Source organism: Chrysemys picta, chromosome 3 (genome assembly GCF_011386835.1).
Source record: "Chrysemys picta bellii isolate R12L10 chromosome 3, ASM1138683v2, whole genome shotgun sequence".
Lineage (NCBI taxonomy): Eukaryota > Metazoa > Chordata > Testudines > Emydidae > Chrysemys > Chrysemys picta.
In genome coordinates, this window is record NC_088793.1 from 149,265,781 (window position 1) to 149,292,551 (window position 26,771).

At 38.8% G+C, this 26,771-nt stretch overlaps 1 protein-coding gene across 5 annotated transcripts in view; it reads right to left on the reverse strand.

Annotated features, from left to right (window-relative positions):
* Positions 1-26,771, reverse strand: part of BTBD9 (BTB domain containing 9) — a 287,268-nt gene that overhangs the window by 36,115 nt on the left and 224,382 nt on the right. The window contains exon 10 of one of the 5 annotated variants that reach the window (XM_065590550.1): positions 15,534-15,687. The exons of the other annotated variants lie outside the window; for them this stretch is intronic. Coding sequence (XP_065446622.1) covers positions 15,678-15,687 — 10 coding nt within the window. The 3' untranslated portion in view covers positions 15,534-15,677. Of the gene's footprint in view, positions 1-15,533; positions 15,688-26,771 lie in introns of those variants that run through there. 5 annotated transcript variants of the gene reach the window in all.

The window sequence follows — 26,771 nt, forward strand, 5'->3', positions numbered from 1 at the left end:
TACTGCATTGACTTCAGTGGAGTTATTTGTGATTTACGTAAGTGAGATATGAATCTGCCCCCCCCCCCCACCCTCCCAAGGTACAGCATCTATCTGCACTCATGGCCTGCACATAATATATTGTTTATTTGTATTCCTTATGTGGTTTGGGTCCCTCCTATTATAGAGATCTGTCTCTCTCTTCATGCTCTAAATGAAACATGAAATCAGATAGGACTCTTTCACTGACTATCCCTATCTTTGTACGTCTGTGGGAGTGCAAGTATGTTCTCAGTGGGGTATCCTTGCTTCTTGAGTTGCTTCCCTTATTAGTCTGACAGCGCCTGAGTCAATTCATGTTCAGGGCCTATTGCAAGTCCTACATATTCACTTATGCTTTTGTATGAGATGCAAACTGCCAAAGTCGAGTTTCTGTTTTATTTTGGAGAGTTGTGGCACTCTTACTAGTAATATTCCATCATCACTTCAGTTTGCATTAATGCATGTGCTTGCACATATATGTATATGCAATTCATGTACTGAAAAATAAATATTTCTTTTTACAGATTGAACACTAAGAAGAAAAAGCAATATGGAAAGGCTAAATCTGCCTCTCTCCAGTGATCTGGAAAATAGTCTAAAATTATGCTATGTGAAGGAGTGTAAAATGCTAAGAAAAGTTATTAGGAAGGGGCTATGCCTTTGTGGCTTCCCAAGTTAGGAAACATGTAGTTATGGGACCAGGAAAAAGTTAGTTCAGGGATCCTAATATACAATGTAAGTAGAAATATATCTATTTATAGTCATTCTGAGCACAGGTCAAATAATAGTGCCATCCTTCAATGCAGACTCCCCCCAAAATGGGAATAAGTAACAAAGACTGTCATCTCTCAGATGAAGTGGGGACAATGGGGCAGACGCATCCACCCAGTCATGCAGCAGTGGAATGTGACTGATATCAAAAGGCATTGAACAAGTGGTAGAAGTCCACTGAAGATCCTTTCAACAACATTTTATGTGATTGCTTCCTGCAGTGACCTCACAACTGCTGCCATGACTGGCAGGTAGGGGAATCCTTATTGGCTGCCACAGTGCTGTGACTGGAAAAATACCACAATCACTTTTTTAAGCATATTGAAAGATGATGTAACAAATCTGAAGATTTTCTTGAGGATTTGAGGGGAGACGGGGGTTTTAACTTTTTATTAAAGTTGGTCCAGAGCCTCTTACTATTTTTTGGTACATACAACACCTATTTCCATGCTGGTTCAACACTTATTTACAACATTAGAAAATAAATTTCATAGTTATCAAACAACCTCCCAGTATCCACCACCATTTCCCCCCCAACCTACTGATACATTCTAACACTGAGTGGCTAATTCACTGGTCTACAATTTTTGAGACGTCGTCTGCTTCAGAGATAAAATGTGCTATTTATTATGTATTTTGATGTGCTGAATTCAAATATGACAATTAAAACAACTGATTGGCTACTGTTTCTAAGATATTTAAGTTTTTACATTTTATGTCTATGTATATTGTGTAAATAGTAGAGTTTTAATCGTAAATTGTAAACCTAGGTCTTTTCATGTGTTTATGGTTGCTTTACATGATAATATTTCACCTGTCCTGTTTATGTAACACTTTAAAAATCAGCAAAAGGGTTATATAAATCAAATTTCTTATGAAACAAAAGGCAAAAAACTATTATGTACATAGTTTAGTCCTATTCAGTGTCTACTCGGCGCTTCTTGGCTTGTCTCTTGTATTCATTAAATGGAACATCTCTTGTCACTGTCCAGCAATAGTCTGCAAGCACTGATGGGCTCCATTTGCCCTGATAGCGTTTCTCCATTGTTGCAATGTCCTGGTGAAATCGCTCTCCACGCTCGTTGCTCACTACTCCACAGTTCGGTGGAAAAAAATCTAGATGAGAGTGCAAAAAATGTATCTTTAGTGACATGTTGCAACCAAGGCTTTTGTATGCCTTGAGGAGGTTTTCCACCAACAACCTATAGTTGTCTGCCTTGTTGTTTCTGAGAAAATTTATTGCCACTAACTGGAAGGCTTTCCATGCCGTCTTTTCCTTGCCACGCAGTGCATGGTCAAATGCATCATCTCGAAGAAGTTCACAAATCTGAGGACCGACAAAGACACCTTCCTTTATCTTAGCTTCACTTAACCTTGGAAATTTTCCATGGAGGTACTTGAAAGCCGCTTGTGTTTTGTCAATGGCCTTGACAAAGTTCTTCATCAGACCCAGCTTGATGTGTAAGGGTGGTAACAAAATCTTCCTTGATTCAACAAGTGGTGGATGCTGAACACTTTTCCTCCCAGGCTCCAATGACTGTCGGAGTGGCCAATCTTTCTTGATGTAGTGGGAATCTCTTGCACGACTATCCCATTCGCAGAGAAAACAGCAGTACTTTGTGTATCCAGTCTGCAGACCAAGCAAGAGAGCAACAACTTTCAAATCGACACAAAGCTGCCACTGATGTTGGTCATAGTTTATGCACCTCAAAAGTTGTTTTATGTTGTCATAGGTTTCCTTCATATGGACTGCATGACCAACTGGAATTGATGGCAAAACATTGCCATTATGCAGTAAAACAGCTTTAAGACTCGTCTTCGATGAATCAATGAACAGTCTCCACTCATCTGGATCGTGAACGATGTTGAGGGCTGCCATCACACCATCGATGTTGTTGCAGGCTACAAGATCACCTTCCATGAAGAAGAACGGGACAATATCCTTTTGACGGTCACGGAACTTGGAAACCCTAACATCACCTGCCAGGAGATTCCACTGCTGTAGTCTGGAACCCAACAGCTCTGCCTTACTCTTGGGTAGTTCCAAATCCCTGACAAGGTCATTCAGTTCACCTTGTGTTATGAGGTGTGGTACAGAGGAGGAGGATGGGAGAAAATGTGGGTCCTGTAACATTGATGGTTCAGGACCAGAAGTTTCATCCTCTTCCCAGGGCTGGCTCCAGGCACCAGGCACCCAAGCACATGCTTGGGGCGGCACCTGGTAAGGGGCGGCGGGGGGAGCGCGGCGCGGCATTCCGCGGGGGGGGGCGCTCCGGCGGCGCGGTGCTGGGGGGGTGGGCTCCGGTTGCGTGGGGCTCGGCGAGGGGGGCGGCGCGGGCGCGGCGCTGGAGGGGGGTTCCGTCGGCGCTCGGCGGGGGCGGGCTCCGGCGGTGCAGCACTCGACGGGGGGGGAGGGACAGCGCGGGGCTCGGTGCTCGGGGGGGTTCCGGCGCACGGTGCTCGGTGGGGGGTTCCGGCAGCGCTCGGCAGGGGGCAGGGGCGGGCTCCGGCGGTGCGGCGCGGTGCTGGGGGGGGTGGCGCAGGGCTCGGCGCTCGGGGGGGGGGGGTTCCGGCGGCGCTCGGCGCAGGCGGGGGGCGGGCTCCGGCGCTCGACGGGGGGGGGCGGCGCGGCGCTCGGTGGGGGGGCTCGGGGCGGCGCTTTTTTTTGCTGCTTGGGGCAGCAAAAAAGCTAGAGCCGGCCCTGCCTCTTCCTCTTCCTCATCTGACTCAAGTGAGAATGATTCTGGTGCATCAGGAACCGGCAGTCCTTCTCCGTGGGGTACTGATAGAATGTTTGGATAATGCACAGTGCACTTTTTCTTCTTTGACACACCTTTCCCAACTGGAGGCACCATGCAGAAGTAACAATTGCTGGTATGATCTGTTGGTTCTCTCCAAATCATTGGCACTGCAAAAGGCATAGATTTCCTTTTCCTGTTCAACCACTGGCGAAGATTTGTGGCACAAGTGTTGCAGCATATATGTGGGGCCCACCTCTTGGCCTGATCTCCAATTTTGCCGCCAAAATAAAGGTGATAGGCTTTCTTAACCATAGTGGTTATACTGCGCTTGTGTGATGCAAAAGTCACTTCACCACAAACATAGCAGAAGTTATCTGCACTGTTCACACAAGTACGAGGCATCTCTGCTCACTTTGGCTAAACAGAAATGTGTCCCTTTGCAAAATCAAACACTGACAAATAAGAGAGCACGACAATGTATGATTTCTAGAGCTGATATAGGGCAATTTGTTCAGCAGAGTGATGTAAGGTTCGTTATGATTGCATCATCCATGACTTCTAGGAATAACATGATGAATTCATATCATGTATAACGCAATACCAGCTTCAGATTGCATCATTCACTGTTTTGCCTAAAAAGCAAGTACCGTCCAAACCCAGTCATAGATTTATTCATAGATCCAGTCAAAGATGTATTTTAGTCATTTCTGGTTTAAACTGAGATCCCTTCCCTTTATAACTCACTTATCGTCCGCCATTCCCAAGTCAAGGGTCGTATATACTGACCCAATAGCATATCTTGAAAACTAGAGCCAATCAACAATTTTAAGCATCATTTTCGTTCTCAGTGACCCAGAATTAGTAAAGTTTGACTACATTTATTTCAGAAGCATTTTGGCTGTACAGCAGTGTTATAACTAGGAGGGCTGGGATAAGGATTCCTCCAAGGTAAGTTACTAATATAGTACAATCACTCAGCAGCAAACATTTCCAGAACTGATATAAAAATCTGCTGAGCATGCCACCTTGGTGTCTTTCCTCCTTGTTTTTTAAACTTTATGGAAGTGTTGATCTTTTTTTACCCTCACACAGTGTCTGACTGGTTGATTCATTTTAGATTTTCTGCTCAAGCTGAGGTAGCTCTGGTCATCACTTTAACAGTAGACATAATCATTAGCTCCAGCTGAGGTCTGCATCTTGAAGAAAAGACGAGGGACCAGCAGCATACACTGACTTACACTAGGGTCCTCAAGCTGAAAGGCAGCAGTGCAAGCTGCTTGGCCTGCGGAATTCCCCTGGTACCACAGCTTCATTTTTAAAAAGAAATTAGCTTTGTTACAGCCCTAGGGTGTTTTATTTAATACTCTACATCTCACCTCAGCCACACACCCCCAACTCTCTCATACTGCCTGACTCCCCTAAGGAGATGCAGTAATTGATAATTAGCATTCGAAAGCCAAGCTTGCATCCTGTGAGCCAGTCATATTTAATTACATTTTAACTATATTCGTCTTCGATAATAGCCCGAACATAATTTAGATAATTATCTCTCACTCTCTTATTCTCTTACTCTGTCTGTCTCACTTAAAGCTTTTTGCAACAAAAATCGCTTTCTCTGCTCAAACACAAACAGACTCTTGGGCCAAATGCTTTCATCTCTCCAACAGCAACAGCTGTCACTAGAAAACTCAATGGCTTTGCGCATCCAACAATCGATTCAGGGGGAAAAAAATCTTCATGTTTCTTCCTACTTCTTTATTTACTGGGGCAGGTGGGAGAAGAAGAATAGAAGAGGCATTACTATCCAGACAAATTATAGCCTGTATCTCCATTATGGCACTTTACCTCTTACAAGGTGTAATGGCTTTTCTCACTGGTTTAAACTCTTGCCTGGTAAGTCATCTGAAAAGTTGCAGTCTTTCTAATATGATTTATTACACAGAGGAATTCAAATAATGACCTTTCCCCTTTTTGTGTTTCCCTCCAGAAGGAAGCAAGTTAAGAAAGAGGGAGAAACATATCTGTTACTGAGGTTTTCTAAGGATCCACTGACACTAGGAAATGCTACTATATTGCAGGATCTACTTACAACACAGTAGCGCTTGATGTGGTTAAAACCCAATTCATTCTCATAGTGTAGAAAGGACTGAACCATACTTCAGAATTATGCTCCAACTGGGCTAATTCCAAGAGTTTAGCATGAGACAAGAACACTTAAAATATGGTTTGGTTCTTGCTACACTGCAAGACCAAACCTATTTTAACTGTGTAAGATACTACCATGTTGTAATGAAGTCTAGCAATATGCTACCTTTCCATAACACAGACAGGGTCCACGCAACAGCATTAATGCACCTAATTTCTACTGATATCCACTAGCACAAATTCCCCTTTAAAACATGAATGAATACAAATTGAGTTTACATCAAACATGGAGTTCTTTCATGGGTCCAGCCTATTTGCAATCGATGGTGCTAAACTGGAGATCCAAATTCTACTTATTCTCAGTGAGGCAGGACAGAAGCAGAAGTGCCAGTCCCAGGCTAGGTAGCAGTAGTGGGATGTCAGTTTCATATGCTCTTCTAGATGGTCTCTGGGGTCACAGGGAACCAGCCTCAAAAATTTGATGAATGAATCAATATTTGTGGCTGAGGTATGTACAAGTAGCTCCTACTGGAGTTGTGGTGATAAGGAGACTTAATGGTAAAAATGGACAATAGGATGAGTAAAAATTTAAATGGCCTCCTGTCTGTGCACACATAAATCTGATAATTGTATCAACATAAAATGGGTCATCAAGCACCCAACTAGTATGTGCAAACTGCCATTTGTAAACACAAAAATGTGTGTACCACACAAAAGGCAAGCCCACTGTGTCTACAGCAAGCATTGCAGCATGTTCTGTACAAGTAATATTCCTCCTGTATTATAATCAATATTATATCAATTTCTACTATGGCACAACTACAAAATTAACATGGATACGTATACTAAAAATGCTATGAAAACAGTCATTTCAGTTCAACAGCAGCCAATTTTCAAATGTTAATAAGTTGGCAGTTTTCCTTTTCCTTTCTTAAATACCAAAAGAGACTAATCCGCTTTATAGACAAATTGCCTGTAAATTTCCAGTTTAAAAAGAAAGCTCATTTTCAGGTATAGTGGTGCCAAAAAAAAATAAAATAAAATAACCCCCAATCTGCCCACTCTGGGAAATCTCTAATTTAGCACTTTAACGGAAGAACTGGGGATATCCAGCCAGCAGCTGCACGACCACATAAGACACCCAAGTTAAGGAACCAGCTCAGTCCTCTTCTCTAGGGGACCAGCAGGGACTGGGATGGAGCATAGGGAAGGGAGAAAATTATATTGTAAAGGGACCCTCATAATAAAAGCTAAGGCCATTAAAAAATTTTTTTTTAAATGAAAGTAAGACTCAGCATCCCTTTTCTCCTCACCTCCCTCAGTTGAGGACTACGAGAGCTTCAGCTCAGAATACACCCATTTGTGATTTCATGGTTACAGTTTTCCAAAGAGGTTGGCAAAATTCTCCCACAAAAAGAGGACTGTCAAACCTAGTACTTCTAAAGGGCAATAAGGATGCCAGTTCAAGTAGTTGTTTTCCCTATGTAACTCTCTTTTCTTAGCTTCTCTTTGGCTAATTTATTTTAGCAGAGACAAAGCTAAAAGACATCTAATAGTGCATCTTGGTTACAAGAGGACTTGAAATGGTAATAGAAGTCTTTGAAGAAAGATATCATGAAATCTCTGAAGTAAATGCAAGAAGAATAAGCACTACACATTAGTTATGGCAATATCTGTTACATAACTGCAGTATGTATTAACAAATAAACATGTTACCCTCTTTTGAAGAAGTACAGTACCTTAACTTTAAAATACATAAATACAAATTAATTAAAAACACCAACAAGACTGGCATTCCAGTAAACATTATACATCATTCCTCAGTGGCACTCCATCCAGGATACCAAAGATCTACATACCCTAAAGAGTTACCAATTAGCCTCTCTTTGGCTAATTTATTTTTAATACACTTTATCAGACTCATGTATTGAGCAGCTGTCTGTGTTTAAAATACTCTGACAAACAACACAGGAAACTACTTCATTTATAAACGAACAAAATATAAAAGCAGACCACTGATTACCACTGGAGTATCTTTTCATCCAGAGTTCACTATGCCATTGTGAAGTGAATGAGAATTACTCCTGGGGGAAACTCTGCACCAAAAAATTAAAAATTCTATGCACAATATTTTAAAATTCTGCAAAATTCTGCATATTTTTTGTTCAAAATAACCAATATAATCAAGTTTGTTTCAATTATTTTGGTAATTTATTTAAACTACAATACAATGGATGGAGAATGGGACTGGGGAGCACTGGAGGAAATCCCCAAACTACCTTTGTCTAGTAGTAATGTAACTAGTATTGACCCTTTACTTCTAGTCATTAGTCAACAAATATATGCAGCCATATGCTCAGTGTTAGATCATATCATAGGCAACTGAAGAGCAAATGAGGGCTGGGGACTCAAACTCACAATTTATACTGGTTACTGACCATCTCCAAAAAGGTTAGTGGCAAACAGTTCATGGGGCACATTTTGATAGGAAATTTTTTCAGTCCAAAAATTTAGACCAGTTCTAATCACTAAAGCACCTTAATAAGCATTTATAAGGCCATACCATCCTTTACACCACTCTGGCAATGTAAAGGAGCCTTAAAATTTGTACACCTGTTTTATACTTCTGGGGGAATTCACAAAAACAATGGGAACAATTCACTAAGCAGGCAGGCTGCTACATTCTGCTCTGCCTGAGGGAACAGAGCCTGTCCCATGCTTACCTCTTCAGAAACACTCCCAAGCCCTGCCCCTCCATGCTGAGCATGCTGCACTAGTAAGCAAGAATCTCTCTCTCTCTCTCTCTCACACATGTATGACTGCCCAGCTCCCCCCCCGCCAACGTGGTGATTTATGTCTTTACCAGCTGCTCTGGGTGCCCAAAACGACCTACCTGCACTCCCGGGGAAGCAGCGCCTGACTGCTCTTGTGGCTTCCCTTTGCTTCCCCATCAGAAGTAATTTTTCTGCGAAGCACAGAAATCTGTGGGGGCCATGAATTCTGTGCATGCGCAGTGACGCAGAATTCCCCCAGGAGTAGAGGATGATGTGGGATAAGATGTTAATGAACCCTGGACCTGGTCTAAAAAACTGACAATACTGGACCCACACTTCTTCATATTTTACTTTTCTGCACATAGACTTACTGGATCCCAGGATACAAGTGCTGTGTGCTACATTATTTACATTTGAGGCTTCAAAACCAGAGGGTAATCACAAAACAGACAACCTAATTTTGGCATTCGGTCCAATATGAACTGGGCTTTATTCTGGGTTTTCTAAGATTAAGTTATTATCATTTCCTTATGGAGAAAAGCTTCTGACAATCCCAAAAAGGTTTTTATTGTGAATATTTTTCCCATGTGGAAGATATGCAATCCTGTAAGCATTTGCACACGGATTTGAAGCTATAACTCCTGCTTGGATTAAAAAAAAACAAACCAAACCAAAAAAACCCCAACTTTCAACAAGGGATCTTTTAATGAACCGATATAAAGTTTTACAATGTGTGATTTATTGTAGACATAAAACACAGACTTGATAATGCATATTTATTACAATAAAAAGACTGACTTAGGAAAGCGATTTAATGACGTCTATACTTACTCCCTGACATCTTTAAAAAGTAGCTAATGAAAAAAAAAATCTTTTTAACGTAATCTCTCCTTTCACAACTTCAGTGTAATATACAATAAGATAATAAATATTACAATAAAATATATATTTTTAAATGCAAGAAAGAAAATTTTATAAAATAGTCAAAGTAGAGCAATAGTAAAATAGAACCAAGTCACTAGGGGCCAGATTTTCAGAGATATTCAGACACCTAAAGATGCTGATAGATGCCTAGTGGGATTTTTCAAAAGTGCCAATGAGAGTTCGGCACCTAACCTGCTTAGGAGCTTTTAAAAATCTAGCCTGGTGTCCATCTGCATCTTTAGACACCTAAATACCTTTGAAAATCTGGCCCTAAAACCTACTGTTCCTGATTTCGTACCTTTGTTAAACAAAACACTGGGAGTCAAATTTTCCAATATTGCCTCAAAACATATGCACACAAAATGTACATATACACCCACTTGGGTGTCTGCAAACACCAATAGAGAGAGAGAGTGAGTGTCCATCTGATTGGCACACCCCTGGTGCACACAAATTCTTGCAAGGCAGAAGATTTGCAAGCACAATTTTGGAGGATAAGCAGATTCCATATTGAACATTTTGTTGTGTATATTTATTTCCACTATTTTTGATGGATTGTGTACCTGTAGCCAATGGTTGTTCATGTAACCATCAAAAGGTAATGAAGGGCTCTAATAAGATCATAATATATGCAGTAACACAACGAATGAACAGGGTGCTGCTTATGACTTAGAGCAGATTTTTATCCAAGCCCCACTTCCAACCCCCAATCCTCAAAATCTCGATTATTTAACTTTTCAGATAACTAGAACAGAAAAGTTGATTGACAGAAAATTAAATAAATAACATTTTGGTGTGAGAGATAAAATCATGTTCCCTATTAATCAGTTCTTTTGTGGTGTGCAGGGTAACATATTTATCACTCTACTCTAACACACTCCTTTGGGGTGTCATTTCTTGGCCTACCCATAAAAACTTCACATTTACAGGAACTGACCCTCTATTACTGTTGATAACATCTAATTGACATGTCAAACTCCAAGGAATGTAGTAAATTGTAGCACCACCTCAAAGAAAAAAATAAACTGGTAAAAAGGTAAATCAGCATCTGTCTCTCTGTAACAACATACAAACATGCTAGAGATTGCTAATCAAGGGAGAAAATTCTTCTTCCACTATTCTCACCACACTGAATTAGCTATTAACCTGAGCTTGGGAAACAAGGCCACTCAGCTTGTAATTCAGCCTTGTGCAATTTGAACAGCAAAAACACTGACCCGAGTTCATAGTGATTCAAATTTGAACTATTTTAGACATGAAATATGGAAGTCCAAAAAAATGAGTGCAATTTTTGGTTTGCATCATGTCAGAGAGCAGGGAGATGATAGGTTATCTCCATATGATTCTGGTGAGACTAAACTTTGAATACTCATTCAATTCCCTGCATCTCAATACCAAAAAGATATACACAAACTAGAGGGAGTTCAGAGAAGATGACAAAAATGATTTAGAGGCTGGAGGGATTGACTTATGAAGAAATATTAAAAACCAAACATTAGCTAAACTTGATTAAGTAACAACTTAGATAGTGGGAGGGACAGAATGACTGTCTATAAATATGCTATTTGAAGAGTGTGAAATTCAAGAAGGGAGAGTAATTGTTTAGTGTGATATAGGGGAAGCAATTAAGTGAAATTAGATAGACAAATTCAGACTGGATATCAGGAAAGATTACTAATGGTAGAAATCTAGTAAATTGGGGAGTAGTTACTATCGGAAAGGGGTGAAAGCTCCATCACTTGAGTCATATGAAATTGTACTGACTGAATATAACGCTAGCAAATTACACTGTAGGGAACAATCCTGCAGCAGTCCCCAAGGGATGAATCTGAAGACTTAATAATTCTGCTCCATCTCTGATTTCTATGATTCATGTATTTAATTTGTACTGATACAAACTTTACCTGGAATGAATCAATAGTTTAATACTGTGTATGCGTTATAGCATTTTGTGCCAGCCAGGTGGTGTTTACAATGCTACAATAACTACACGTGATTTGGTCAGCCAAGGCAAAATTGTGATTTTCAAGGGTGTAATGAAATTAGATCCTGCATGTCAGCAATCTAATTAGGACAAATCTTTTGGGAAGAGAACAGAAATGCCACCTTTAGCACAAGATACATTAACATTCGACTGGGTTCGTGTCTGTACACGTGATTCTAACAGTCACTGTGGTTTAATGGCCACTTGTGTAACAAAGGGCAGCTGCAAACACTAGGGGCACCAGGCATTGGAGGAGCAACCTATCACCTAGTTTGTGAACATTCAGACAGTTTCTATCCACAGCAAATAAACGCTAGCACCAAATAAAATTCCAACATTAGACAGCCCTTCCCTTACACCAAAGGGTAATCAGCCCTCTCTCATAGGGAATGCCTGATGTTTGGATTATTATTTTGTGGTAACAATTAATCACAATGGCATTGGTTATGGGGGTATGTGTATTTAATTATATTCAGGATGAAAAATATTTATTTTCAGAATACCACAGATCAGCAAAAGCTGTCTCTCAAGATATGGTTGGCCATGAGATGCCGTACAGATCCAAATTTAGCCAAAATGTCATTATTTAAAATATGTAACCATCAAATGGAAGAAGAAAAGAAATAAAGAAATTAGCAAATAAAAAGCATATTCATGAAAAAAGCCAATGATATAAAAATACTTTTTAGGTCCCATCTAGGCCATTGCCCCAGGGATCAATGCAGGATTGTTTCTATTATATTTTCTAGTGTTTTGTCCAGTGTAGTTTTGAGGATATAAGAGCAGTAACTCCATTCAGAACTTTCCCAATTATTCAAATATGGGTAGGCAGTCACCAGTACTCTGCAACCCCTATTCCACCAACTGTGAGTGTGCCCTTGACAAGGGGATGGGAAGCTGGATTAGTGGAAATGGTGTGTTCAGGTTTCAGGGGCACAGGTTTCAGTAACACATATTAGTTTAGCAACCTATTAGTATTTGTTAGGTTCACCAGAGTTGGCAATAGTTGCACAAGGTTTAGCAGACATCTGCAGAGCTGCTCAAGGCTGGGAGCCAAATTGAAATGTGATGTGTTAAAGGTGACACATACAAGTCAGTAAGATTCATATATTCATAGACTTTAAGGCCAGAAGGGTCCACTGTGATCATTTAGTCTGATCTACTGTATAGCACAGGCCATAGAAGTTCCCTGAATCTCCAATATGATGTCATGATAAGTCCATGAGTCTAAGTTATTGTAATGTACATACTTAGAGGCCATTTGATGGGGCGCCTGCCCTCCACTGTCCCTGATAGGGTTAAAACCCAGCCTGAAGGGCTGCAAGGAAACAGCCAATTAGGGGGGCGGCTGGACCAGCCAATCAGGGCCCAGCTGACCCATATAAAAGGAAGCTGCAGGCCAGAACAAGTGAGTCTCCAGCAGGAAGCACAAGGGAGGGAGACTGGCTTCCTAGAGGGCTGCAGAGACTAGCATCATGAACAGGGCTGCTAGGGCTTGCAGGCCCGAGGCTCTGGGAGGAGGGTGTAGGAGCAGAAGGTGATGGGGCTACGGGGAAGTGGCCCAGAGAACTGAGACAGACTGGTGGAGAAAGAAAGGAGGGGCAGCGGGAAACTGTTGGGACCCAGAGTAGTGGGTGGGCCTGGGTCTCATCTCCCCCCTCCCCCGCTGCCTCTGAAGAAGCGGCCAGGCTATAGACTGCCAAGCCAGTGTGAGGAGAGGTTAGACTGTTGCAGAAGGAGTCCCCTGGAAGGGGAGAACCTGGATTGTGACATGGCCGGAGGGCTGTGCCACAAAGCAGAGGCAGTGAGACTGGAACTGCAGTGGATCTGCAGGAAGAGATGAGGACAGGAGAGCCACCACCACTGGAGGGCATACCTGCTGACCAGAGCTAATTCCCGAAATGGACAGCAGGAGGCGCCAGTGTGGTGAGTAACCTCGTGACAGACCAGAAGAAGGTATAGGCCCCTTAGGCTTCTTTACAGTACCGTATCCACTATCTCTAGATTTGGTCCTATGCCTGTATTAAACATTAAGGCAAGTGCAAAAAACATAGCATGGTGGAATATTAAATACATGGACACCTGTGCCCTCTACAAAGCAAGCCCTAATCGAAAAAAAAAATTCTATAAAGAAATATTATTTGCACCATAACTACAAAGAAGAAATCCTGGACTAATGTACAATTCCATTTATTTTCTTTTTACACACAATTTATTGTAAGAATATTACAAATGTTTGATCAAGCTGGAGACTGTCAATCACTAACTATAGAGAAAAGGAAAACTTTGATTCTGTAGTTCAGAAAAATAGATCATGTGAGTCCCACATAAGAGGAAAGGGTAGCTTAAGTGAAAGGACAACACCACAATAGTGGAAAGTCACAGAGTTATGTTAACAAGTCAACTAAGTTATGAAAACCAAGAGTATAGTTTTGAAGTGACTTTGGGTAAGGAGTCATCAACAATGATGGAAGATGGCAAAAATATCTTGTTTCAAGTAACAAAATAATCTGGCTGCCGCACTGTGGCATTCCTGAAGTTGAAAAAGTAGGGACTTAAAAAAACATAATGAGGTAATTGCAATAGTTGAAAGGAGAGGTAATTAAGGCATGAATATAGATTTCTTGTCAGGTCTGAGTGAGGATAAAATCTGATAATATTCAGGAGACGGTCAACAAGCAGACTAAACCAGGAAAGATATGGAAGTATAAAAAGGGAAAAATCTAGGGTCCAGGACTGTGTCCAAGTTTTCTAATTTTGTGAGTAAAGTTAAAGGCAGAGGCACAGCAGAATCAGATACACTGAATAAACAGGATACTCTTTCTCAGTAGGAAAAAAAAAGCAACAAGTACTTAAAGCCAATTTAGCCAGAATAAATGAGTCAAGAATCTTATGGCTTTTAGTCAGAGACAGCCACTGTTGGAATAACCACAGAAATTAATGACTTTAAAATGTCTGAGATACTAACTTCCTTACAAAAAAAAAAAAAATCTTCCATAACACAAATAAAGAAAAGATGATTGACAACGAGGAAGTGATTAGACATTATAAAAATAGCTAGTAATAAAATGCAATTAGGAAATATGTAGAAAGTTTGAACACATATGGAACTGATTAATTTACACTAAGGTCCCTTTTACATCTCACTGACAGTTAGTGAGAATCAGATCCATAAAAGTCTGGGTAGTCTATATCCTAAGCTATTAAGCAAGTTAGCAAATAAACTTACTATACACTACTGGAAATTAGTTTTGAAAACTATTGGGAAGTACTAAGAAATTGGAGAAAAGCAAATCTAGTTCTAATCTTCAAAAAAAAAGAAAGGAGACTGATTCTGGTAATTACTCTCCATGATTCTAACTTCTGTCTTCAGTAAACAAGGGTAATGGGTGTGGGCAAGCCCCCCTTTTTCCCAAATGATTTCCGGGTGTTGAAATGGTCTGTTGGGGCCACTGACAGCTGATGTAGGTTGCCCCATTTTATGTCGGGCAGCATCCTAGTGCCAAAAAGTCTCCCAAATAGAGGCAGGTGGCACCGGTGGCTTAAAACCACCATTGTCCAAATCTCTCAAGCTGTGCCAAGTGCTCCTTGGCCACAACTCGGTATTTGGGCCTAAGTGTCCAATTAAAACAGCTAGAATTTGACATTTCAGTTCATTGAGTCCACACAGAGTATTGTTCATAAACACTCTATAAAACAAGAATTATTCTCCAGAATTATTCAGTGAATATTTTTGAAAAATGATTAATGGAAAATCATAATCTGTTTATGGGCAATTTACAAAACGAAGAGACAAAATTCATTTTATATTTTTTCTATAGCAATTATTCACTCAGATTTCTGATATATTGCTCCTAAAAATTAATGTTAAGGAAGCTCACAGATTACATCAGTTTGGGAGGAGATGCCAATACCAGTGATGATCGATATAATACATCTATGGAAAAAATAATGCTGCACATATATGTTTCCTGGGAAGGAACAGGTTGGGAGAAGTGATACCAAAAGAAAACCAGGGGCTTGTCTACAGCAGGTTACTAGGCAGAAGCATTTCTTTGCTCTTGAAAATGATTTGGCTGCAATTCCAATCCATGTGTTGGTAGCATATAAAGAGATCACATCATATAATGGCTCCACACCGCACACTTTGAATATTGCACTCACTCTGGACACCTTGTAAATAAAGAGATACTGGCAAATTGGAGAATGCTTACAGAAGAGCAACAAAAATGTGGAGCTGGAGGGTTAGATTTTTGAGGAAAGATTTAAATATGCATAGCCTGTCAGAGATGACTCAAGGGTGGAACATGGTAACCGCTACAAATATCTGAAAGAGAGAGGAGATATTATTTAGTATGATATATGGGAGTATAACTAGAAGTAATGGGATGAAGTTAAGAAAGTAAAAAACTTACTGAAGGCAAAATGTATTAGATGGTAGAAAAGTCTCTTAATGAGTATTAATGAAAATATCAACACTTAAACACATTTAAAGTAAGTTGGCCACTGAAAATAATTCTACATCTTGAAAGACAAATCAGTGCAAAATCCTGGGCCATATTCTGGTTTTAGTTCAGTTTTGAAAAACATAATTGTTGCCTGCTCATAAAGTGACCTATGAGTCTAATCTGGCTAGCACAAAACCTATGAGACTTGGAATATGTATTCGTAATTTATTGTCATCTTCAAAATACTGAGCTATATGTGCCAAAAAGAGTTACGTAGCCCACAAAAAAATATGTAAAGCTCCACCTGACTCGGTTTCCCAAATATTAGACTGGCTACAGGCCAATTTAAAAGGGAAAGACATGTATTCATGATGCAATTTTCAAGAAATGTACAATTCCTTCCACCTCCAGATCACAAAGTACGCCTCTATGAATTTCATATTTCTCCACAGGAGAGGTCTGTCCAGGTGGCCATATCAGTTTCTCAACATCTTAATACTTTAATATCTGCAGAAATGGCCATAAATTTCTCTGCTTTGCACCATTTCTTCAATATCATTAAATGTCTTTTCCAAACTAGGCATTAAGGTCTTAACTACATTAAACCTCTGAGTAACATCTACAGAATGTTGATTTTAAATATAAGACTATTCTCTAATGGCCCAGAACTGTGCAATGAGCAATCCCGGGAGTGATAAAGAATTAATCTAATACTGTAAGCCAGAAGAGGTTGAGTGCAGCAACACATTCAGCTGGGAGGGTGAGTCTTTTGCCCTCATTAGCTGATTAAGAAGCAAAATTGAGAGGATTAAATATTGAGGGGAAAGTGTTGTTTTTTTAAAATCTCATACATTTTATCTTCATAACCAGGGAAGATCTAAATAAATGCAGTGAGAGCTCATACAGTAAAAAAAGAAAATGATGACTACAATAAGTTAAAAGTATTCTAAAATAGATCAGTTCCCTACTCCAGTATTTGTTGCACAGAATATATAATGTTTTGAAAAGCCTGAGAGACTGCTAACAACTAAGTCAGAATCTCTCTGTTTAATGACAGATCAGCTGTACATCTGGCAGTCAGTGCATTAGTCTTCCCTTCTCTAATGAACTGTGCATGCCGCTGGCCATGATCTCTTGTGTGTCAGCACAAGTCATTTCTGCTTTCATAGAGTTCTAACTCTTAGGTTATATTTATAAAGTGGGAAGCTGTCTGGCAACAATGGGACATCTATAGCTCCAATGGACACCACTGTGGGAACACTATATCCATTTCTGCCGCATTTGAACTACATAAGAATCAGTCAAATATTGACTGATTAAAACATCAGGATATTTCTTTATTTCTTCAATAGCTTCTGGCTTAAGTTTTTGTATAATCTAAATTTTAATTCAGAAAAAAATCTACTTCAACTATTAAACAAATTCTAAAAGTGTGTGTGTGTGTGTTTTAGAATTTGTTTAATAAAGTAGATTTTATATATATATATATAAACTATTTATTTATTTAGGATTTTTTAACAAGTTTACAAACTCTTGCCATGTAAATATCAAAAACAAAACAATCATTATAACAGTTGTTTTTGTTTACAGAAACATTATATAGGGATACAGTCATCAGATCTTTCTATTTAACGGGGTGTTACCACATTACAAAGTGAGCACCATTCTGACACATATAATATGTCGCTTCTAGGATTTTATTGAGTGAAATCTCAATATACACATATTTAACAGAGCAGGTATATCTATCAAATATTATTATTAAAAAAAATTGACAAGTGTGTTGGGTTTTTTAAGGTGAATGTACTATGTCTGAGTATTGAATAAAAGTAACCAAATATTTAAGTATCAATGTCTGTTTTGCTCGGAACATAGTTAGTGTGTTAATTTTTCCATAACCACAACCTCCCATATTTTTTGAACCATTCCTCTATATTTGGACTATTTTTCTTTTTCCTATGAGAGGCTACCAATAGCTGAGTGGCAACTAACCGATGAGAGTAATTCTTCATTTCCTCGTCACCATTTCCACTAGCAAGCCCAAGGAAGGTTACCAAAGGATCATTCGGTAATAAATATCCAACAATTTGTGATATTTGGTTATGGATTGCATCCCAGAGTTCTCTAATGACTGGACATGTCCACTATATATGCATTAATTCTCCTCTTTCACCACAATTTCTCCAACATGCATTCCTATTCAATCTCTCTATATATTTTTAACCTAACTGGTATGAGGTACCACTGAATCAGAATCTTATTCTTTTATTATGCTACCTATTAAAGTTACCTTTATGTATAAAAAAGGTATTCTGGAAAGCTGAGAAATATAATGCCTGACTCAAAAGTACTGGAACCAGGGAGACTGGGCCAGTTATAGTTAGTTTGACTCTCTAATTAAGTTGGAAAAGTTTCTCTGCTGAATAGCTAGTCAACCATGAATGCCCATGATTCTCTCAATCTTTGAAGCTCTCTGGTTTGTGATATGGGTTAAGATGTGGATTATTAACAGTAGGTGTCATTGGCGAAGGAAAAGAACTGATCTTATTTCTATCCCAAACCTACAGAGTAGCCTTTGTTAAAGGATGTGTGTAAATTTCTGGTGGGCATGATTTTTTTTATGAATCCATGATAGCACAGCAATATTTACAGACACAATTTTCTTGTTCTAAGAAGGCCCAGTGTTTGGCTGGGTTAGCGCATTCCCATTCCACTACTGCTTAGAGCTAGCTGGCTTGTTAGTACCATAGAACATTTGGAACAGCTAGTCCCCCCTATTTAATGGGTCTGTAAAAGGGATATATTTGTAATTAAATGTGCTATTGTAATGTTACCTTATTACAGAAAGAGATTTAATCAGTAAATAAACATATGTGTTTTTATATCGTTTCAGAGCAGCCAATATTTTCAGCTGAAATTAGACCACTTTCACCATCTTCCAAAGCTCTGGAAGCTTTACATGTATAACTGAGATTGTTTGATGTGATCAACAAGCTCAACAGCTTGGTGGAGTTATGAAAGAGTTCTTTCATGGGTCACTCACTCAAAAACTTGATCTGTAACACTTAAAGAAAAACTGCATCCAAAAGCTATGTAAACAGGATGTTAAGACTGCATGATTAAGCACTCAAATGTCAAGAAATGTCAAAGGTAAGGTTATATTTGCAACTCTTACTATGCCCTATTCTTCAGCTGCATTATAATACAGACATTAGTCACATAATCACAGATATGCTCTTTTCCCTTGCCATTGATAATAATCCGCATCTTAAACCAAATTGCAAACCAGAGAGCTTCAAAGAGTGGGAGAATCATGGCATACTCACGGTTAACTAGCTATTCTAACTTTTCTAACTTAATTAGAGAGCAAATTGACTATAACTGGCCCACTCTCCCCTGGTACCAGTACTTTCAAGTCAGGCATTGTTTCTCAGCTTTGTAGAAAAGCTTTTTTATACAGAAAGCTCAAATAAAGCCATATATCCTCCTGAAGTATTTCCTACAACCTAAGACGTACATGAGTAGCATCTTGTAATACCGTTCATTCTTGCATACTTTACTTTCATTGCCATAATGGTTCAGTGTATCTTTATTGAGTTACACTTTAAATTCTCTTCTCTCTACAGTATACATTTTAATAATTTACAGTTACAATGTATATGCTTATACAATCTTAACTACGGCTGCTGCTGTTACATATGCTATAATAATCTAAAGAGAAAACAGGTTAAATCAAGAAATGAAAAAAAAAAAAAAAAAAAAAAAAAAAAAGGTATGAAGAGATATTATACCCCTTGAAAGGCTTTTTAACATTTTGATCTTTTCTGTGGATATTTCAATTTCACAAGCCCCATAATTTACATTGCTTAACATTTACAAATATCAAAAGAACAAAACAGAAGATAAAAGGTTGGAGGCTATATTTTCCAAAAGATCTGCTCATGTTGCAAATGTAAAAGCATCAATTACACCTTTAAACGGATGTGTGCAAGTTGCATTTAGGAGTGCTTTTAATTCTCTCCAGGTGACATTTAGTAGTAAAACTACTGTAACCCAAAAGAAGAAAGCAAAAATACGTGTGGGGAGGAGTGGCTGGGGACTGTCTATTTAAACAAATTACATATTTCAACCTTTCCCAACTGTGATTAATCATTGAGTACCCAAATTTAGTTGAGGCTTCTGCATACATAATTATGATTTATTTAAAAGCACTCTTGGTAAAAGTTTGTTCTCCATCACCTACAAATGAGGTTACCGAGGGAGACATTTGATTCTGAAATTATTTTGAAAATGTTTTACTCATTATGCTATGTAGTAAGGATAATCAGGAGGAGACTTTTTTTTTTTTTTTTGGCTAAGAGGGTAGTCAGACATTGGGTTATTTCAACTTTCAGGAGAACAAGCTTCATAGACAGAAATTTGGCAAACTATACTTGATAAATAGGAAAAGTTAAAAGTTGATTTGGTTCGGGGGCACTGTTTACGTTTTGATATCCCTGTAATTAACACATCTGTCTCTGAATTAATAAAATCAGGTTTTCACATTGTACCGATTTTCCTTTTAGTCACAGAGACACTGGATTGAGCAAAGCAGACGCCAAGCTGTAAAACAAGTGGAAACAGGAGAAGCCAAAGATAAACCTGTGGTTGAAGCACAGGACTAGGAAAGAGATGATCACAGATTTTCTGTGAGAAATGGGGTATGTCACAACCCTCAGGGTACTTTGGTATCCCCATCTATAAAATGCAGATGATAATATTTACATATCTAACAATGGTTCTGTGAAGCTTAAGTCATTTAACAACTGTAAAGTAATTTGAGGTCTTCAGATGGAAGGTGGTAGAAATGGGCAAGTACTGTGTTCTAGTGAGAGAAGAGCAGTGATCAGGATGCAACTCTCTGTGTTAAGTTTTCTTCATCTATTTTTTGAAAAATCCAATGTTGCATATGTATCTGAGCACCAAATATTGGGTCATGTTCTTTAGGCTAACAGAAAAGTATGACTATTCTATATACTTGAGATATAGCCAAGAATTTCTGAATTGTTTTCAACATATTTAAAAAATAAAATCACATTGATATGAAAGGCTACAACAGTCAAATAGCTATCTTTCAATAAAAACTGATGACAATATACTTAGTTCATTAATAAACATCCAAACTTATTTCAGGTCAGATAAAGCCAGTAATAACATAAAACATAATTTTTAGAGGGAATAAATATAATTTAAAAATATGCAGGAAGACTGTCCTAGATACCACTTTTGTTAGGGACCAATTAGTGAATGAAACTCATCATTTTATACAGTGAAAGATTAACCTCTTTGTTCTTTTTCAGTGAACGATCTTTATTAGCCTCATGTTTGAGAACCTATTGCTCTTTAAAGGAAATGAGACCTTCAAGTTTGAGATTTCTTGTTATATCTAAATTTTTCCCAAAATTACAGTTTGTAGATTAAATGATCCATTTTCTTTGTGATAAAGGGAAAATGTTGCCTGGCTGCATCAAGATTCTCACTTCCTCCATAGAAGGCTTTGGCTCTTTCACTTGGACCAAATCCAACAGTCCTTTACTCAGTCAAGCTCCCACAGAATTCAAGAGTTTTGCCCATATAAAGATGGTCGTACTGACACAGGTTAAAAATCATGGTCCTAACCCTGCAGTGTCTACTCATACAACATTTCAGACTTTAATGAGCGTTTTGCCTGAGTAAAGATTGGAGAATCAGGCTCCATATTTGTTGAAAATGGACACCTGTTCTGCTCTCAGTGCCTGCACTGAACATATTTTAATAACCTAATTTATTTTTCACCATATATTATTTATTTAGATTTATTTTATTGGTGTCTGTATCTGAGATCTGAATGACTCAACATCTTGGACTCTCAGCCTTTCACCTTTGCATTTCTTATTTCAGCCATTGCATAAATCAAAGCTATCACAGAATTAGTGAAATGATCTAAAATGCTGAAAAGTCTTCTCTCAAACAGACAGCATCAGAAAGCAGGCTGGATAAAACCCAATGACTTTTTTTAAGTGGGGGAAAGCTTTAAAAAATTTAAATAGGATTTTTTTAGATTTAAGTTAAACACATTTTCTTTGTAAAAATAAAACCCATTTAAAATTTAATATGAAATTATGACAATCTATTTTAAGGCATAATCTTAATAATATTAAAATTATTTAAATTGAATAAATATACAAGATTCAAGTAGTACATGTTCATTGCTGAAGTTTTAAAGAAAGTCAAACCACTGTGCTGGAGGAAGTCACTGTCTAAGCACCTGGAACCAGAGTTTGTTGAAGAGATAAATCAGGTTTTGACAACAGTAGCTACTTTTACAGGTGCAGAGAGAATATCTTTTTCATTTCAGTTCATAGTTGAGAAACCAATTGGAACTAGGCAAGAAAGCTTGTTCTCCTCTTTCCGTCTCTGAATAAAAATGAGGTGTGATAGGATGCAATCTACTAATTCTAAAATCTTGGAGGACATGGTGACTAGAAATAATCAGTTCAATTCACTATCTACTGATAACACTTCTTTTGTTTAATAAATCAGCTAGTTTTAAAAGCAAATCATGTTTTGATAAACTTGCTTTTCCTCCTTATGTATCACACACATGTAATTTAGTTTTACTTATTTAATTAAAAACAAGTTTAAAATTCTGTTTTTGTGCATTTTAATTGAATTCAAATTTCCATCCAAATGCAGCTTGACACAAATCATGATAAAAAAATCTAATAAGCAATGCATCATTCACCATTTTCTAATGTAATAAAAATGTAAAAATCAAGACTCTGAATGAATATATGTTCAGTTATATCATTGCTTAAATAAATGTGTATAGATGTCATGAATCCTCCTGGTTCGCAAAAAGAAGTACCAAATTTAGTGTAAAGCCTATATTTAGTTGCAAATCAACATGTTTTAATGGTTATCAACCAGTAAGAATCAATCTTTCTTTAGGAAAATAACTAAAAACTACAAATGCAAAACAAGATTAAAATTGATTATTTAAATCAATACACCTTATGAGAAAGTAGAAAGATAATAGAGTGAGGAAGAAGGTGGACATCCTGAAGCAACATAGAAAGAGAAGAGTATATAAATTTGACTAATGCAGATGTGGGCAATATAGCGAGAAGCCTACAATATGGCTGGTATCTCTCAGCTATAAACAAGTCTACTTGTATAAAATCAAAGGTATAAGAAATACAATTGGTGAAGTAGTTTAAAATAAATGCAAATTGCTTACCTTATTCAAGAAAATAGAAGAGAAATCATAAGTCTCATAAAACTAACAAAAAAAGCTGTTCTTTAAAAGCATCTGAATTCAGGTGGTCAAAGCAGAACTTTCTGCTAAATTATGAGTTTGAGAGAAAGTATTTAATCCTCACTTCTGTGGACAGTGATTGAGAAAAGTCACTAAGTCTGAAAGGAAGATAATGAGCCATATACAAAGAAATAATAGAAGGAACAAGTTTGACTTTATAATCCATGATTTTGCTTTAAAAGGTTATCAGCAGAACATGGCCAACTCATACAAATTCAATGGATCAACTGCATGTTGGCATAATACTTTTAAAAAGTCACAGGCATCAAAACGGCAGGCAAGAAATCTACAGGAGGGCCATGTACAAGACAGATAAACGACAGCAATGGCTTGTGATGAAAGCGCCATGGCATCTCATCATCATGATTTACAAGTCTTACAAGGTAGCACAAAATCAACAATTCTGGCAGCAGCTGGCCTTGTTCAAACCCAATAGGGATAAGTAGTTGCAAAGATGAATATATATATGTGAATGAATGGCTAATGCAGAGTGTGGCTATCTTGTTCTCCAACCCCTGAATATGTCGGAGGGTCTGAGTTGTTTTACAGCTTACACAAAGACATAACATTCCTTTTCTATTACAGAATAATTCTGTTCAGTGGGAGACAGTTTTTTGCTCAGAAATGCAAAGGGGTGTTTCTTGTTATCCTCCCTGGTTTGCATCATTACAGCTCCAAGATATGTACTGGGTGCATCAGAACACAATTCAAAATTTTCTTAAAATATGGACTGGCCAAAATGATCGAATTTGATCGAATTTGTTTCACTGCATCAAAACCCTTTTGACAGATGTCTAATCAAACCATTTTTTCTGTCTTTGTATTCTGGCATAGGTTTGTGATAGGACCAATGATGTTAGTGAAACCTCTCTCAAATTTTTGATAACAGATCTATGAAAGATTGAACCTGTTTTTTAGTTTTGGGCCAATTCACAATAGCTTCCACTTTCAGGAGATCTGGGTAGATTTGGCCTCCACGCACCCAATGACCCTGGTTAAGAGATCTTTGCTGCCCCCCATACATTCTGACATCTTCACTATGAGGCCTGCCTCCTCGAGGTTTCTCAATATCTTTCCCCACGTGTTTTGTGTTGCTAAATATAGTAATATCATCTATGTAGTTTATAGTAAAGTCCTGGAACCCTCATAATATCTGATTAACTGCCTTTGAAGTCCAAAATCAGTAATGAATGCAGACATTTTCTTTGACTCAGTATCCAAGGGACCTTGCCAGGATACCTTGGTTAAATCCACAGCAGTTAAATATTTAGCTAAGTATATCTAACGTATCTTCCACACAAGCATCTGGGACTGTAACAGCATTAAGTTTTCTATAATCCATACAAAACCTTACTGTACAATCTTTCTGTGGGACACTAGGATAACTAAGAAAGCCCAGAGGGCTGTCTGAGACTGCTACAATTCCCATGTCTGGCATGCTCTACATTTCCCCCTTGATCTGGTCCCTCATTGTCCCTGTTATCCTGTAAGCCCTACTGGTTATTGGGTGTGCTTTGTTGGTGCTAATGTGATGTTCTCTCATGTGAGTCAGGCTAGATTTGTTAGAAAACACCCCTTTCTGGATTTGTAACACACCCGACTTCTCTCTTTTCTAGTAGGGTTATCCTTTCACTTCAATTAACACTCTCTAATGGGGTCTCCCCCTTAGTCTCAGACATTAAGTCTAAGGGCTTGTCTACACTGGCAATTTACAGCACTGCAACTTTCTGGTTCAGGGGTGTGAAAAAACAGTATAGACCAGCCCTAAGAGAGGCAATACTCTGCAACCCTGATCTGCATAGCATATCATGTTTACTATAGCCTCTCTGTTATATTTTCAATATGTTAATATGAACAGTTTGGGGTAACCCCTGATGGTAGGTTTCTGTTCATGCACTTAATTTAGTCTCTTTATCACTCAAAGGATCCTCCCATGAGTTCTGCTCTTTTACAGGGACTAATACCAGAAACAAATCACCTGTATCAGTGGCTCTCAACCTTTCCATACTACTGTACTCCTTTCAGAAGTCTGATTTGTCTTGTGTTCCTCAAGTTTCACCTCACTTCAAAACTACTTACTTACAAAATCAGACATCAAAATACAAGTGTCACAGCACACTAGTACTGAAAACTTGCTTACTTTGTAATTTTTACCATATAATTATAAAATAAATAAACTGGAATATAAATATTGTACTTACATTTCAGTGTGATACTTGAGCCTGTTTTTTTCACTTGTGAACCATGTCTGAAGCCTGAGCTCCAGGCAGTGAGGCTGAAGCCCTGCTGCCTGGGGCTGAAGCATGTAACTTAGCTTCGGGGGGCCCCCTGTGACATGGGAACCTGGGCAATTGCCCTGCTTGCCTCCCTGTAATGCTCCCTGCACTTGTGACCCCCCCAACCCATCCCAGGACCCTTCAGGGGGTTGCAACCCCCTGGTTGAGAAACACCGATCTGATGAGTGATCTAGATGAGCTGATGTACCCCCTGGAAGACCTTTGCATACACCCAGGGGTACGCGTACCCCTGGTTGAGAACCACTGACCTATATCAAAGGCTTTTTCACATTCCTTTTTGACATACCATGCTTTTTGTACAGTTTGCGGTTTTTATGCCTCTTGGCAAATTATGCTGTACCAGCTCCATTTTAACTCATTTTAACTCAACAGATTTTAACTCTGCCCTGAACTTAGATGGGTTTAAGTTTGGGGGCAATACCTCATTACGTGCTCAGCAGAGTCATGCACAAAGAATTTTCTTGGACTCTCGTCCTGGCCTGGGAGTTTGTAACTGTATTACTTAGAGGGTACTTGTTTGGGATATATTTGGCCTTGCCTTCTCCCTCCTTCTTCCCATGAACAAAGCTGGGACCCCTTTTACAAGAGGCATCCGCCCTTCCCTTTGGGGCTTTCTTTCAATACCCATTCTGGCCTGCACATGCAAATCAGTAGCCCAAGCAGTCACCTGCACTATGTCAGGAGACTTTTCCTACACAGCAGTTCTGATTTCATCTGAGCAAGAATAAAGTATTCTTCAGAAAACAAATAAAAAATTTCCCACAGTCCCCTTCTCCCCTTTACCTTTTACCCATTTTTTCATATAATCACATACTTTATGCATAAACACCTCATGACTGATACTGTCATGATCCTTTAGACTTCTAAACTTCAAACTGTATGATTCTGGGGTAATTTGAAACCTTAGCAACACAGTTTCCTTATATTTATCATAGCTCATGGCTTCCCCCACTCCATGCCAGTAGACTTGGAAAGGTTCAACCTGAAATTTTGGGGACCAGTACAGACATTCATTTGTCCATAGGGATGCCACTGGCCTGGCATATTATTTTGAAAGGAGTTAAATATTGTTCTATACAGTTTGAGTCTTTAAAAGGTGGGCACAGTCTGTCCCAGCTGGGTGAGTTCTCGGATGGATTACCCACAGGCTGGGGAATACCTTTCTGCTGCTCTAGTACTCAGATCTGCATTTCCTGTGTCTCCATTTGCCGCTTGCATGTTCTCTCTTCTACTTTGATTGCTGCCATTTGTCCTCTCCCTTCTATTTGGCCTTGGCTGCCTAGGTCGCCTCCATTCGTAACTGGTGAGCCCGCTCCACTGCCTCAGTGTT